The 17374-nt window shown below is 35.0% G+C and overlaps 1 protein-coding gene across 1 annotated transcript in view; it reads left to right on the forward strand.

Moving 5' to 3' along the window:
• Nucleotides 1–5364: 5364 nt before the first annotated feature.
• LOC108577484 (protein msta-like) overlaps nt 5365–17374 on the forward strand; it is a 32104-nt gene continuing 20094 nt past the window's right edge. Inside the window, exon 1 of the mRNA XM_017940642.1 lies at nt 5365–5508. Coding sequence (XP_017796131.1) covers nt 5365–5508 — 144 coding nt within the window. The remainder of the gene's footprint in view (nt 5509–17374) is intronic.

Genomic DNA, 17374 nt, shown 5'->3' on the forward strand with positions numbered 1-17374 from the left:
GCCTCCTAATGGACTCGTCCAGTAAGGCTTTCTAGGAGGCCCCTGCCTTAGACGCAGGAGGGACTGGAAGAACTCAGGTCAGAAGTTGCATATATACAAATAGGAGCCTTTATGAGGACTAGCGAGAACTTGTGGTTAGTCCGTCCCTCTGGTGGCAGACCGTAGGAGGGTCGCTACAAATGTTTATCTGGTTTCTCAGAAATTTTGCAAGAAAGCTATCTCCGTAAATGTTTTTCAGAGTTTGAATTAGCTTGGTATATTCTTTTATTTGTGTTACATGGTATGAAGAGGGACATCACGTGGTGTACACGACTTTTATAAATGGAGGCGTTTAGGAGATTTGAAGGTCAATTTTGTTTTTTTAAATGAAATGTCCTATTTTTGTTCTGACAGTTAGAAAGCTCATTAATTTCCAAGTAGAAAAATATTAAACATTGTTTATCCTAAAGATAATAATTAACGGAATATTAACGAAAGTTTGATCCGCATAAGTTCGTGAATTGTCTCCGAAGCTAGTATAGCACATGCTTCACGAATTTGTTCTTGCATATCCTCTACCGTTGTTGGTGACAGGTGACAGGTCTGGTGAACGAGGCGGCCATGATCTTTCAACGCGACCTTATGCGGATATACAGGGTGTTTCCGAACTGGTGGTACAAGCGGCAAGGAGGTGACTCTATATGCAAAAATAAGTCGAAAAAAAAAGAATAATATTTTTCTTCGTTTTTTGCTCGCTTGTATCACCGGTTACGGGACACCCTGTACATATACAGGGTGGGGCAATAACTATGTCCACCTTGAATATCTCCGTTATTTACAATAATATGAAAAAATGTTATATATAAAACTTGCACGGTATAGAGGGGGACATATTGTAATGTAAACATTTTTTGCGTGGGTGGAGATATAGAGGAGATTTCAAGGTCATCTCTATTTTTTTAAATGGAATTCTACGTTTTTTTGTCGCGATGTGATAGCCGGTGTTGAGACGAATTCAGCAAGCTATCATTGAAGGTCATAAAAGGTCAAATGTGGTAGTAAAATAAACTTTCTTACATTACTGGAGATGTTCGAAGTAGTGGCCGTTTGCGTCAATGCAAAGTTGCAATCTTCGTATCGCTGCATCACGTACATGTCTCATCGTCTCTGAACTCATTCTAGCACATGCTGTATTTCATAGATCCTCACTTTAATGTAAATAATGGTCTTATATCATTCTATGCTAAATCAAGTAACAGTGTTATCATCGAAATGAAGTTTTCTTTTGAAGAGCAAGTAGATATGATCCTTATTTATGGAGAAATGCAACATAATTCGATAAAAGCTCAAGCCTTGTATGCTGAACGATATTCAAACCGTACACATCCTTTGCACCGAACATTTCAAAGATTGTGAAAAAAATTGAGAGAAACTGGAAATTTAGGTACACGTAAGAGCAATCGTCGTAAAAGAGCAACTAAAGAAAGAAATGAAGTTGGTGTTCTTGCCGTTGTAGCTCATAACCCGCAGAGTAGTTCTCGACAGATTGAACGTGAGTCGGCTATCAATAGAAGAAGTGTCCTATGAATCCTTGCACGGCATAAATTTCATCCATACCATATTACTCTCAATCAAGACTTACACGGTACGGATTTTATGAATCGTGTCGCATTTTGTCAATGGGCTCTACATGAAATACAAATGAACGAAATATTTCTTTCTTCAATACTGTTCACCAATGAAGCTACGTAACCTTTACTAACCATGGAAATCTCAATTTGCATAATATGCATTACTGGAGTATCGATAATCCACACTGGTTACGACAAGTTGAGCATCAACGACAATGGTCAGTTAATGTCTGATGTGGAATAGTAGGTGATCAAATAATCGGACAGCATTTTATCGATGGAAATCTTACTAGCGAACGATATGAACACTTTATACGAAATATATTGGGGATTTTATTAAAAAATGTACCACTAAACGTTCACCAAATGATGTGGTTACAGCACGACGGATGTCCAGCACATTATGCTCGGAGAGTAGGAGATGCATTTAACGAACTTTACCCTAATCGATGGATAGGACGTGGAGGATTAGTTTCTTGTCCAGCTCGCTCTCCAGACTTAACTCCGTTAGATTTTTTTCTCTGGGTAGCATTGAAAAACGTTGTTTATCAAGAAGTACCCACTGTACCAGAAAATATGAAACAACGGATAATTGCAGCGTGTGCTAGAATAAGTTCAGAGACGATGAGACATGCACGTGATGCAGCTATACGAAGATTGCAACTTTGCATTGACGCAAACGGTTAAGCAAAAATGAATTGTGTTATGTATATGAGAAACACTGCTAGTCAAAGAAATTCTAATAGACTGATGTATTCTTGGTTTTCTTTTCTTAAATGCGCAACAGAATTTCAGTTGTGCCCTTGCGTTCTTGTTTCCTTCACTTTGACTACGAAATTCAAAGAAAAAAGACGTCCTTCCGCACCATACAAATAAAAACACATTTAAGAAAATATATAGTGAACGCTATTATTAAACCCATTTTCCAATATTTTCAAATAATTTTCTTTAATATTTTGCCATTCTTTCATCAACCTACTTTGCAAATCCATTTTGTTAGTGTTAAAATGTTTACATATTTTATTATTAAGCCTATCTCACACCACCTCTATTGGATTTAAATTCGGTGACTGAGGAGGTGTACATTGTTGACCCGTAATAAGCAACTGCGGTATGGCTTGTAATAAGCAACTCCCTATCCCCTCTATTTTATTTGAAGTCGACCGTCAAATGAGAGATCTGAGGACAAGTGAAAGGTCCGTGAAAGTGAGAAGCCATAAATCTTTACGGTCGAACGAACAGTGACGTCGTTTAGTAGAAGAAGAATAGAATATGTATAATTTTTTCTCACTCTAGTAATAGCGATCCTGGCGTGTTATACATATCTCGGGCCTCTCGCTTACTCTTCATGTTCTCTCATCCTGTTCGAGAACAAAGTCAAGCCGAATAGCATACTGATTCGTAATAAGCAGGTGTCCTGCCCCGAGCGAGTTGCTTATTACGGGTCAAAACTGTATTTATAACCTTTGGACAGTCATGTGGACATGCGTAGCAACCATTTTTGTATAATTTTTTATTTGTATTTAGGATCGTTATCTTGATATAACTGGAACTTGTTGAGAATATGTACCTATTTTTTGGATACTTTGTTTTAAATTATTTTTTAAAATGTGTAAGTACATTATTTTGTCTATAATTTCATAATAAATTTTAATTTTCCTACATCGTAGTAACTTATGCAACCTCATACTATAATATTGCCACCACCGTGTTTAACCGACGAACAAAGATTCTTCGGATGCATTTCTTCGTTCGGTTTTTCCATACTTTTGGGTTTGGGTGACCATCAGATCCTTAAATGCTTTTTTGTCTTCATCGCAAAATATTATATTCTTTCGAAGCTATACAGGTTTAGAAATAAATTTTTTTGCTGATTCTAAGAGTTTTTTTTTTTGTCAATTTACTACACTCACATATGTTTTCCTTTTGGCTAAACGACGAACAACAAAATTATGATTTTGTGGTCTTTTTTCTTATAGTTTCATTAGTTCAAAGTCTTGTAGCGACTAGCTGCATATAATAAATGGAAACATTTGGCATGCAAATGGTCAACACGGTTTGAGGAAGTCTTTTTAGCCTTTTGTAAATTAACATGCGAACAATGCATCCGTTTCTAGAACTTTTGTTTATGGCCTCAATAACGCTAGCGGGTGTCACAAACCGTGCGTTTCTGTGGGGCCCGGTGTTGCTTCTGTAATGGTAAACGTCTCCCGCGCAAATCGCACTTCCGTTCCCGGGAAAGCGCGTCAAGAACGCAGGGAATCAAAGGGTGCGATTGGTAATTAAGAAATCACCTGATTGGCTACCGATGAATGGTCTAGCCAAGCCATGAAAAGGCAAGCGTTTCGCGGAATCGAGCAAGACTGGAAAGAGTCAGTCGCGAGTGAGTCGCAATAACAGATAGGCCTAGAACCATTTGTATAAATAAAATAGACTTAGTTAAGAACACTTGTGATAGATTACACGCAGTGCAAATATCCTTTAGCCTAAATATTATATTTTTTAAATAAAAAATACAAAAAGTTCTTTTATTATCTTTTTATTTTTCATATCTCTGTTAATTACCTGCGTGTGCTAATAATTTTGTGACTCACTGTGGTTACAATTGTTATCTTTATCTGTGATGAAAATATAATATTGAAAACGTTAAAAAATGAAAGCCGCAAAAAATTCCTATTTCTGCGGATTCACCTGTATATACGTAATGGATTTAGTAGTGTAACGTCCACGCTCTGCAACTTATGCGAATCAGTCATGAGGTTTGCTGTTCGCGATTTTCATGTGAATCACCCTTCTCAACCTTCAGCGCACTTACACATATGTAGGCGTTATAATCATGTGCGCAACGTGTAATAGGAAACACATTCGTTTGCCTTTATAAATAGATTCTAATCTGAAATTCAACTTCTGCTCGAGTAAATTGGTGCACGCTCAGTTGTAGTATACCTCTGCGAAAACGCACAATAATTGTTTTAAATAAGCAAGTTGTTGGTGGTTTGGTATGTTTTACAAAGTTTCCTTAGACTTTACTAATTTACTTTTTAAGTAATATATCTTAAGGAACAGCTATGTTGAAAATTACATCGTGATATGAATTCATTCCTTATTTATACAATTTTGATTAAATTGATTTTGGGTTTTACTTATACATATGCACATTGACTCTAGGTATATATTAAGATATTGTGCAATATTAAAGAAACATGTTGTAGCTTCGTTATACTTTGAATTAATGCGAGGATTCGTAAAAATATAAAATTTTTATTTACGTTTTAAATGAATACTACTTCTACTATCATAAAAATTACACGTTTCAAAATAAATGCTAATTGAATATGAAACTTTAAAGATGAAATACTATTAATTTGTTTAGTGAACATAAATTTTAATAGATGTGCACTCAATACGTTAAGAGGCGATTCTGATTTACACTACCAAAAATGACTGTCCCTTGCGAATTTTTTTGAAACAATCGTGAAGAGTCGACACTGCTGATGAATGGAGGTGTTTTTGAGTTATATTTATTAACAATTATATTTTTATTTACAGTAAAGTTATATTTTTGTTTCCGAGGAGAAGAAAGTTCATTTGCACTTTTGCACCGTCTTATTGTTAGTGAATTTTAATTAGTTCAGTTTTGATGGTGCACTTCAAAATGTGATTTAGTAATTTTTTGTTGAGTAACGATTTATAAAAAACAAGATAAGGAAATTTTTTGTGATTCTTCTAAATACAGCTATTGAAAGTTCGACCAATGGAGAGGTCTCAAACTAGTTGTGCAATTTGTGGAAGGAGCTCCACTTATAAGTGCAGCGCTTGTAAAAATGTTTATTACTGCAGTAAGCAGCATCAAAAGAAGGACTGGAAGAAGCATGCAGAAGATTGTAAAATATTTAAGGTTAGATGTCTATAATAATTACAACAACAATAATAACAATAACAATAATAATAATGGATCGTCCTGAAAACATCGTTCCCGCGATTTTAAGTCGTTTATTTTGAAAAAACATAACTCCACTGAAATTAAACATTTCTATCTAAAATAATTTCCATTATACTTGATACACTTTTGTTAACGTATTACAAGAGCATTAAATCCGTGTATATAAAAATCTGAATTTCTAAGAGAAAGAAAGGCACTAATGAATTTCCCCGATCCAAACTTATGTTAGTTAGTTTTCACCCGAAAATATCATGCTCAAAGTTTTGTGGTCTACTAGGGGATTAATTCACTACAGGGTATATATACATGGTATGTATGTATACAGCAATCAGTTCTAGTCAACAGGAAGAGCCCTATGTGTTTGCATGACAATGCCAGACCGATTTATCACCAACAGATTTTCACTTTCTCCACTCACTTAACAATTTTCTTACATAAAAGCGATACAGGAAACAGGAAGATGTTGAAAACGCCTAAGAACAGTTTCTTTCTCTCAGAGATTCGAATTTTTATATACGTGAGTTATATTTGTTCAAAATGAACTGGTTAAAATCGCGGTTAAAACATTTAGAATAACCTAATAAATACTCTAAAGTCAAACTTATTCTAAAATTCAACCTCAATTCAAGAAATCTCCTCAAGACAATAAATACATACGCCATTGGATTTAGACAATAAATTAAAAGATGGTATTTCAATTATAAACTATTATTTATTTTTATACACGAGGAAGGCATGTCACTACGCAATGATAAGAGCTCGACAAGACGCTAAAGAAAAAACAAGCATATCAGCATCCACCCATACTAAACAGATGGTTATTATGTCATTCTTCTATATATGTTTATATTAACCTGTCTCAGTATGTTGATCATTTTTGCTGTTACCACCACACACACGCACTCATTTCTCGTAATGATCCAACATACGCAATACCGACCCTAACATATTCTTTCGGAATAATCAAATGGTTCAACACAGATCTAAAAAATATTAATATACTAATCCGAATAGAACTCACCACATTCCGTGAACTACGCTCCAAGTCATGCAAAGAAAGAATAACTATAAATAAAAAGGAATGAGAAAGAGGTTTAATTGATATACAAATACTTTACATAAACAAAATACAAACACTAATTGTAAGAAAATATTTTTACAGCAAAGAAAATATGATACATAAAGTAGAGTTAATGTAAACAAAACCTACACACATCCTGAACTTACACAAAACCACACCTTAGATACATACGACAATAGATAATATCAGGAAAATAAAAAAAATATATGTGCAAAGAAACAAATACATACGTGGAAAACACTGCTGCATTGTTAACAATGAAAACATAAGTAAGAACGACATATATAAGTGGTTACAAAAAGGTAAATTATACCTAGAGACAGAAGGATTCGCTGTACAAGACGAAATAATTGCCACCAAGAATGATCGGAAATACAGTATTATAACGTTAGCCGGCCGCGTTTCGGGACTACATCTCGGCTAGCAATCAAGGATGTTAGTGTTCTAAGAAATCACGAGTATGTTTCTTCTCCATTGAGTGATACGAAATACATATCAAGGTTTTGTTTAGTTTAGATACGTAATGCTGGAGATCCACTCCATGAAGCCAGTTTTAAGAACTGGTGGGGATAGCGACGGCCAACTAACAAAGCGAAATCCCGGTCAGCTAACGCGACAGTACTGTACATGAAAAAAACCACAACCATACAAGAATACAAATGTAGAAACTGTAAATAATTATCGGAAACAATTGAACACACAATAGGCGGATGTAAAATATTAGCTAGGACCGAATGCACAGAACGACAATATAATACAGTAGCTAAAATAATTTACAAAGCAATAGTAAACAGGCACTGTTAGATTCCGATGTTTAGTATTAAAAAAAAAGAAGAAAAAAAAAAGGAATGATTTTATTTTACTAAACTTTTGTATACGAATTTTACAAGTTTTTAAAGCACTTAGTTAGACTATAGTTTCTATGTGTCTGGCTCAGGATCTTCGACGTCAATCCGTACTAATTCTTAGCGCATCTTTAACGAAGATTCGAAGGTCTGATTTTAGAGGTAGTCAGAGTAAGGGAAGGTCCAAGCATTCTTGGATATTACTAGAAGTTGATGAGTAAGAGGTTCAAAAGTAGTAAAAAAAGTATGCGTAATTATCTGCAGAAGATAGAAATTTTGGAGTTACTTATCTTAAACTAGGCGGTAAGTATAGAAATATTTTCTAGCTTCGAGCGGTATTCAAAAGTACAATCTAGAAGAAAATGATATACCATACTACAAATACTCATCGAAAACAACACATGAAAACAAAGAATATGAACTATACTGGGATTTGGCCATTTCTCACAGACAAAACAATCAAATACAACAGACCAGACATCGCACTTATAAACATAAAACGGGAAAGAGAAGATAGTACATACACTACCGGCCAAAAGTTTGGAATCACTACGTAAATTAAGAGAAACAGGATATTTCTAAGAAAAATTGAACGCCTACAATTTGTAATTGAGGAAGTTTTATTTGTCAAAATACTTATAAGTAGAATATTTTACATTTTATATTATTTTTTATACGAAGAAATAGATATTTTTCTTTAAATTGCCTTTTCATCAAAAAAACCGCCCTTACTTCGCCGTTACTTCTAATGACAGCCTGATATATTCTGGGCATCCTGGCAATTAGTTTTTCGAGTATTTCTAACTTTAAATATTTCCATGCTTCTTGTAGTAGTTGCCAAAGGTGTCCTTTCGATGTTGGACAGTGCAACCGGATATTCCGATCGAGCTCTTTCCACAAAAATTCTATCGAGTTCAAATCCGGTGATTGTGCTGGCCATGTCATATTCCTCAAGACCCGCTCTGTTTCTTTTTGCAATAAGAACCCTTTACACAATTTAGATGTGTGCTTATTCGAGTATCTGGTTATAGTCTTCTTTTTTCATTGTATTTTCTATTTTGATTAGGTCTCCTACTCCAACCGTTGAGAAACATCCCCAGACCATAACTGAACCACCGCCATGTTTGACAGTAGGTATAATACACTCTGGCAACATTTTTTCTTGTACAGATCGGCGAACAAATATCCTTCGGTGCGACCCAAATATTTCGAACTTGGATTCGTCAGTCCAAAGAACCTTACCCCAGTCCGTAGGTGTCCAATTTTTGTGACTTTTTGCCCAATCCAACAGCATTTTACGATTTTTCGACGAAAGCAATGGTTTCCTCACTGCTATACGGCCATTTAAACCTGCAGCTCTTAGTCGCCTTTTCACCGTGGTCAGAGATATTGGATTCGGTCTACTATCATTAAGTCCTACACGAATTTCCGTGGCCGTTAGTCGTCTGTTTCGTTTGCAAATAATATTTATTCTTACATCTTCAGCTCTCGACGTGATTTTGGGTCTTCCTGACCGTGGTTTGTCTTTCAAACTACCAGTATCCGCAAAACGTTTTACTGTACCCAGCACGCCCTTGTATGACACTTTCAATTTCCTTGGAATATTCCGCAAAGAATAACCTTCCTTTCTAAGTGTGATAATTGCACTTCGAGTTTCAATACTAATTTCTATTCTTTTTGCCATTTTAAAGTATCAATGTAAAATTTTAGCTGCTGATCACATTTCAACGCCTTCGTTCACAAGAATGGTGGCAATGTATAACAAATGTCTGATTTATACATTTTCTGGGCCCCCGGACCAGCCAATTGGAATCTAATATTGTAACATTCGACGCTTATTGGTAAACAAAAGAATCGCGAATTCGCGGTAGTGTATATTTTGGTTGATTTGAACCTTAATAAATAAACATTATTCATAAAATTGTATTTTATTTCATCAATAATTGAAATATTTCACTGAAAAGCAACTCTTTTTTCTTTGTAACAACTTACTCCAATACTGTAAGAACTTGCCCCAAGACGAGGTTAGAAGTTACGCTTCTCCGAGTTGCAAATAAATGACTCCCTACGAAAAACTAATTGCAATATATTAAATGTAAGTTCGGAATGTTAAAGTACAATAAATTTAACAATAGATTAGTTAATAGTAAAGAGAATAACTACATTATTTCTCGGCCATTTTTAATGTTTTGTCAAATTTATTAGGATTATGGTAATAAATGAAAAAATATTATTTTAATTATGAATATTCTTTATTTTGAGACGCGAGGAAGGCACGTCGCTACGCAATCAATCAAACAAACATCGACGAGACGCTGAGAAAAAAAACGTATCAGCGTCACCCATACTAAACAGATGGTTACTATGTTATTTCTATATATGTATATTTATATTAATCTGTCTCAGTATGTTGATCATTTTTGCTGTTACTATTACACAGACACATACTCATTTCTCCTAATAATCCAACAAGATTTATATCAATTATATATGTATGTACATGCAGAAAATTTCATCGAAATCAGTTGATGCAGAAACAAGCGACAGGCATCGAAAGATGTAAGAATCTTCAGATTTATTATAGTTACAGGCTGAAAGTGGTAAAATAGTGCGATTTTCACAATTTTTAACCGTTTGTAGCTCATACCAATATTAACCAATTTCGATGAAATTTTCATGTATATAACCCTAATCTATCAACCCGCAAAAACTTTTTATGTCATTGATACCAACGTAAACCATTCTTATAGCAAAAACCAATCCACTGTTAATTTCAAATGCTTTATCTATCAGTCAACGGAGAAGAATTGATGTAGGTTTCTTTATAGGGACACTGAATATAAAGTTTGAAGCCTATTCCTCGCTGCCCACTGTTACAACCTTTGCACTTCAGTAACTATTGTAAAGTTGCGAAAATCAGACTAAACTGTATACACCTATCCCCCGATTTACACGGAAGGTCGGTTCCTCAGAATACCGTGTAAATCGAAATCATGGCTTTTTGTATGAAAAACCGTGTAAATCGAAAAAAAAAAAAATGGGCACAATTTAGTCAGTTATTTAATTAAATTCATTTATTTCAACGTAAAATAAAAATAAAATACAAATGGAAAACAAAAAATATCAGTCCATTCATGAAATAATAAATATATAAAGCTATATGTAATTCATTTTATAAAAACTAGAAATACAAAATTCATAAAAGATTAGTCCAAAGGTTTAATTCCAGAGGTCAAATTTTTGTTTTTAACAGTATATATTTTTTAAAATCCGTTATTTTGAAAACCGTGTAAATCGGGGGATAGGTGTAATACAATAATTAAAAGACGAATCAACAACTCTTTAACTTTGCTGCCGAAGTACTTGCGAACTGCATATCGCTCTCGCAAGTATGCTGATTGCCTCTAAACATTCTTTTCATTGAACGATGAAGCGGTCATTTACCCCTGTTTTTAAATGTTTTTCTATGCATTTTTCACTGTTGTCCGGAAATAACAGAAATTATAGCTAAGGATGATCACTGCAGATTCGTGGAATGCTAGATCTAGAAGACTGTCCGAAAAAAGGCTACTGCTCAATCATTTAAAGGTTTTCTAGAAGAGATAGGACTAGAAAGAAAGTAAGAGAAGCAAAAAATGAAAAATTGGGAAAGGAACGGCAGGAGAAAAATTGGTCGACAGTCCGCGAGTTCGTGCAGGTCTGGTCTCCAAGTGTGCGAGATGATGTTGACAAATTAAAACATTAAAACATAGAATGAACAATAGGCAGCATATGGTTACAAAACTCGGAAAAAGAGAAAGTTAGAAAGAATGTAGCGTTTAAAATTTTGTCGTTAAGGGCATAGTAGAAGTGGAGTAACTGTCACGCAATAGTGCAGGATAAAAATATTAGATGTTGTTTATTGTGAGTGTTGAACATACGCACGACAGGAGTCTCCAGAAACGCCCTCCTCCAAGACCTACGTATCTCCCACGTACCGCACGTATCTATTTGTTTTGTTGGAATTTCACAGTACAAAGGAAATAGGTAGGGATGAAGTATTCATTGATCGTCAGTGCTGTTCACTATAAAAGGCAGTAAAAGTCAAAATATGTAGTATGTATTTTCCAATTTTTTCATTGTATTTAGTTTGCACGTTGTAATCGTTTGGAGTGAATATATCTATTAAGGGGGTATTCTAGTCTAGAACTTTCAAAAATTGATTTTTCTTTTTTGCACTTTTAGAAGTATAAACTTTTAAGCATGTACTGTTAAATTTTTACAGTAAAATTCCAAGTACATAGTAGCAGTACAAATAAGAAGAATATGGAAACAATGAAAAGTATATGAAGTACCATTTGTCATATTGGTTACAGGAATCATACAAAACTCCTTCAACACATATCGTAAACATCTCAATTTCAACACAAACATACATTAAGATACACAGAAAGCAGTTAAACTAAAAATATGTGACAGTCCGATCATTCTTAAGGCAATAGAAACACTGAGAAGACTTGGCTAAAACCTGTCTTTCCAGACTAATATCTCAAGAAATGAGTGAACTAATAAAATAATAATAATGATATTAAATTAAAATATATTAGGTGGCCTGTATAAATAGCAACATAAATAATTTTTGAGATACTAAAACTATTTTATCAAGTCCAAGAAAAAGTTGGCTGTATTTTTCGGCAAAATTCAATCTTTATTTAACAATAAATTGAAATATTTTCCATTGCTATTAATTACTTTTCTCTGTCTTTTGGGCAGCATACGATTTCCATTGTAGTAATAACTTTGTGGTTTTATTGCGATAAAGTCACCGATATTACCAATTGTATTGAAGTGTGCATTAGCTAGGTGATATTATAATGATCTTAACAAATGGTAGTTAGACGGAGCCAACACGCTGGCTTTTTAAGCTGAAGGTGACTTCTTTAGTTGCTTGAGCAACGTGTGGTCGAGTGTAGTCATGCATCTGACTGCGGCTTTCTTGACCAGTAAAAGGTGTTTTTTTTTCCAATTCGTTGTTTAAATTCACCAACAAAATGACAAGCGATACTCTATTTTAAGGAGGGATATATAGCTGGAGAGGCCTAAACTAACTGACGTTATTTCAGAATTTTTTGTTAAGAAAGTGATTCCACACCAAATCGATAACTTTTTGACGTCGACATCAGAGATTTTGTTCCAAATGAAATATAATGTAGTACACGTGAAATTAGGAAAATTTAAGTCATCATTTAGCTGGTTTCAAATTTGTTTAAAAAATATGGACATTTGAATTTGGCAATTTCTGAAAATTGGTTTTTTATGAAAAGGGGTTGTGCTCATCAATTTTTATCTTGGAAACTAGTGGTCAAATTGAGCACGTTTGTTTTTGTTTTAAATTGGAAAGATTGCTCTATTGTAATGTGATGCCCTCGTTGTTGCATACAAATTGTTGCTCATAAGAGCGGTATAGGTACGTTTTTGATGTCACGGCAATGATTGTCGGCGGCACTTGCGGAAACAACAAACTTACGTACCGATCATCGCTGCAACATCAAGAATTGAAAACACTCTTCAGTGGATCGACAGTTAGTGCTGTAAAATGTTTCAAGTTGTTCCGTCAACTCACTACACTTTATCGTGAGACGTAAAAATTTTTTAAAATCAGAATAGAATTGTACAAGCGTTTGAACAACTAAAGATTTAAAATACATTATTAGCTGTACATGCTTCTGTAATTGGAAGAGCAACAATTTGTGTGTAACGACGAAAGTATCAGTTTCAACAATTCCTAAATTAATAAACGTAAGTATTAAAATTGTTAAAATGTGTTACAAATTAGTACTGTAGCACGACATACTTTTAAGACATTTATACATAGTATACATACTACGCGGGTTCTTACCTAACACCGAGTCTTTACCTAGCACCGCAGGGGGTCCGAACCCTTAAAATCATACTCGACTAAAAACACGCCCGCTGATTGGACGGGCAAAACTTCCAACTAATGTATAAAAACAGCTATATATACCTAAAGAAATAAACAGTATTACTTGCGGACACTTACGAGTTCACTTCGATACGGAGAAATCGTTCCTACGCGGACGCAGTACTCCTCTCGTTCAGAACCTCACCCCCGAAAAATCGTTCCTTCGCTGACACTGTATTCTGAGCTTCCCTTGTCCCTTACGAAGAAATCATTCCTGAGCAGATACGGTACTCCGATCCTTCCAACTTCCCCTCAGAGAAATCGTTCTTCAACTGATATGGTTCTCTGAGTTTCCTCAACTCTTTCGGAGTAATCGTTCCTAGCCGATACGGTTCTCCGATCCCTCTCGCTCTCGCTCTTTCCCACGCTCTCGCCCCCTACTCCTATCTCTTCCTTATCTATCTTGGGTAGCCGTGTCGCAGGCGCGAATCTTCCCGATTTACATCAACGTACCGAGAAGAGTTTCGCGTATATAGGCATTCGGCAAAAAACTCATAACTTCTAAACTGATTAATTTTTGACCTAAGTACCCTAATACTTTTTTAAAAAGAACGTTAAACTGCGTCGATTGGTGTATAAAAAAGATACATTTTTATTTAAAAAATTACGATAATCTTGTTTTTTTTTTTACCGAGTAAAAAGTTTTTTGGTCCATTTGCATTATTGCAATATGTTATTAATTGATTATCGATTTACTATTGTTGGAAAACTTCTTTCAACAGTTTTGCGAATATGCCTCAAAATTCGTATATAGGTTTCAGGAGTAAAAATCAAAACTTACTATTTGCTCAAAATTTTTTCCTTTATCTATTAAAAAAAAAAACTTAATATATACAGCAGATTCCTAATGAAATTATGCACATACATATTATAATATTTCGTTATCAGAATCAGAGCAAGAGTTAATGTTCGTCTCTGACGATTCCACATACGATTCATCCAGTATTAAATACCGTTTTACATTTTCGTATTCGTGTTTTTTAATTTCACTCTGTTCTTTTTTTTTTTATACTGAACTATTATTGGATCTGACTCTACAATGAGTCGATTTTATAAATCCTTCTTATTACTTTCCCTGGATATCTTGCGAGTGTGGTGCTCTCGAATATATCTTATATTTTTATGCGGAGCTTCCAGGGCTTCTTCGGATAGTTTCCCAATAGGCACCATTGAATTTCTTATATCTATTGCATGAAATAACAATTTATGCACTGTCACCGGCATAATGTGCCAACTGTAGTGCAGTAAATATAACCTTTTCGTTTCTTCAATTATTTTTTCCAATTCGGTACATCGAATCACTTTTAGAATAATGCCCAGTTTATGTATCAGCTGGTAATTTACGCCTGTTATGGACGAACTCAATGTTGGGTTATTGAAAAATCTGCGAGCTGTGTTCCCGTCATTTGTAGATCCAAATCCTACTTTTGGCATGTCAATTAACAGACCGATTTGCTCTTTAAATTGAAGTTGTATTTATCTCTTCGTTTCGGCGAAGATCTTTTTCTGATCGTCACGTCTTACTTGCCACGTTTTAAACGGTATTCTATAGGCTATATGAAGTATGTTCTCGAAGTATCTTATCCAAAGGTGAAGAGATGATAATCCGTATTACTACATATTTTCATCTGGCGTTTTATTAGAAACGGTAACTTTATTCATATCCTTCGGCGTGGCATAACAAATATAACACACTTGCGATGATTTTGTTCCCGATAGAACGTTACACACACTTCCGCCTATCACAGTAAGCTTTACGCCGTAATATACAGTTACAATCGTATCATTTTCACAAACATTACTCGGAGCCAAATTTGATATCAACCGCTGTAAATTATCGTATTCCTGTTTCATTAATTCCGGTGATTCTTCGGCAAACATAAGTTTAATTGGTTTACAGAGTAACGTAGACGAAGGTGTTTCATTTACCCAAATAATATTTCTATTTTCATTGTCTATTAGGTGTATTGGAACAACAGCAGATACAAACATACAAATATCTTATTCGGAAACGAACAACTACTTGTATATAGAGTCACCCCCTTGCCGCTTGTACCCTGTATGTTCGTCAATCTGTGTTCGTGTATCTGTGAACCTTTGCTTATACATATTGTGGCCCGAAGTTTCATCGAAGCCACACTTGAACAATAACGTAACATTACCAAATTTTATATTCCCTATTAAATGAATAATTGAGGAAGCAGTTCTATTTAACAACTCCTGCCTGTTTACCTCAGCACTTATTTCACTTATTTTACATTCATTCGGCAAAAGAGATTCTTTGTATTTTTTAGTCGCGTAGTAGGTAGGAAAAGTTTGAGGATGCAGTGAATTCACCGTGTTGCGTAATATTTTGTATTGTCGTATTGACAATTTCAGATCCGAGCACAACACTAATGTTTCCATGAGAGAGAAATTCTTATTCGTGGTGGTTTTCACTCTATTTGCTAATTTCGCTGCAAAATTCAATTCATCGGCTGATCGAGTTTCTATCAAGTCTTGGTCTTTAAGTTTTTTCGATATGTTCCCACATTCTGCGAAAAGCTTACAATTAGCTGGCCTTCTTTTTGCCGATCTTGTATCCCTACTTGGCCCAGCTTCGATTATATCGAGATAATCTATCTGAATGAATAAATTTCTACGTTTCTTTAATATCTTTTTTTATTCCATCAGGAGACTCGATAAAATTTAAATTTTCTTCGATGGATGCTTGTACGGCGATAATTTTTCTCCATACTTGGAAGCATCGCCCATATGTAATAGAGTGACACTACGATAATTAAATTAAAAAAATTGAAACGATAAATAAATAAAAAAAAATACAATATAATATATGTATGCATACGGTCACTGTTCTAAGAGTAATTTCTAATTCACCCATCTTTTTACAGTCATTTCGTGGATATTTATTTCACGAAATGTTTATGTAATACTTTTCTACCACTCGTAGATTGACGACTCATGTTTTTCTTATAATCACACGTCCAAATTAAAAATTAATAAAGAATAATACATGTATAAAGAATGTTAATTCCAGATGTTTTTGGAATTATGTGTAAGCACCACTCGAAAACAAAGAATTAAAGTCAGGATAGTGCGGTATCCCAAAAATAACTTATTCTGTATTTCTAAGCGCTTCTTAAGGTTTCCGGCGTCCGTCTTGCTCGACGGCTATTTCCAGAATGTCCTTTCCGCGTCGTATCCCACGTTGCTCCGAAAAACCGTTGGAACCCCCTCGTTCGACTTTCCGGGGAAAGGGCTTAGTTTATGGGAACCTCAGGTACCCGCGCGCTTTCTCTTCCTGGGTGACAAATTCCAGGCCACCGCTTCGCCGCCGGAATCTCGTATTTCTTACATATGAATATTTAATAAATAAAAACTCAGTTATTTACACACAAATAATTTATTGTAGGATTGACTATTTTTGAAGTCTAAACTCTTTTTCAGTCGCAAGGTGTTCTGTTTAGTACGAGGTTCTATTTTGTTCTGTCCTCGATGGAGGGACGCTTTCCACCGAAGTTAAGAAACGCTACCTCCATCGTTCTAAAAAATTCCCCCAAAGTCCTATTTTGGAAGGAACTGCAGGAAAGTAGAACCTAGGATTGTCCAATTAAAAATTGGGACGGTTTCCCGGTTGCGTAACGCCTAGAGGCCAAGTGTTCGTTCGGTAAACAAGGCCTGCAGGACGTCGCAACAAAGGGTCTCAGTTCAGAAAACCGACCCATAAATCCTAGGTCCCTCTTTTGACTGCGTGTGGACTTACGATGCGTTAATTGCCGTCAAGTCCGTGAGAAAATATACATCCTTTGAAAATACTTGACTTTCTCAAAAACGGTGATATCCTGTGTCGACGCAGCGTAAGCCTGAACATACGGCCTTAACAAAGAACACACACAAAACTGAATAATATATGTATAACACAATATACGAAAA

Source organism: Habropoda laboriosa, unplaced genomic scaffold, assembly GCF_001263275.1.
Source record: "Habropoda laboriosa isolate 0110345459 unplaced genomic scaffold, ASM126327v1 scaffold797, whole genome shotgun sequence".
Lineage (NCBI taxonomy): Eukaryota > Metazoa > Arthropoda > Insecta > Hymenoptera > Apidae > Habropoda > Habropoda laboriosa.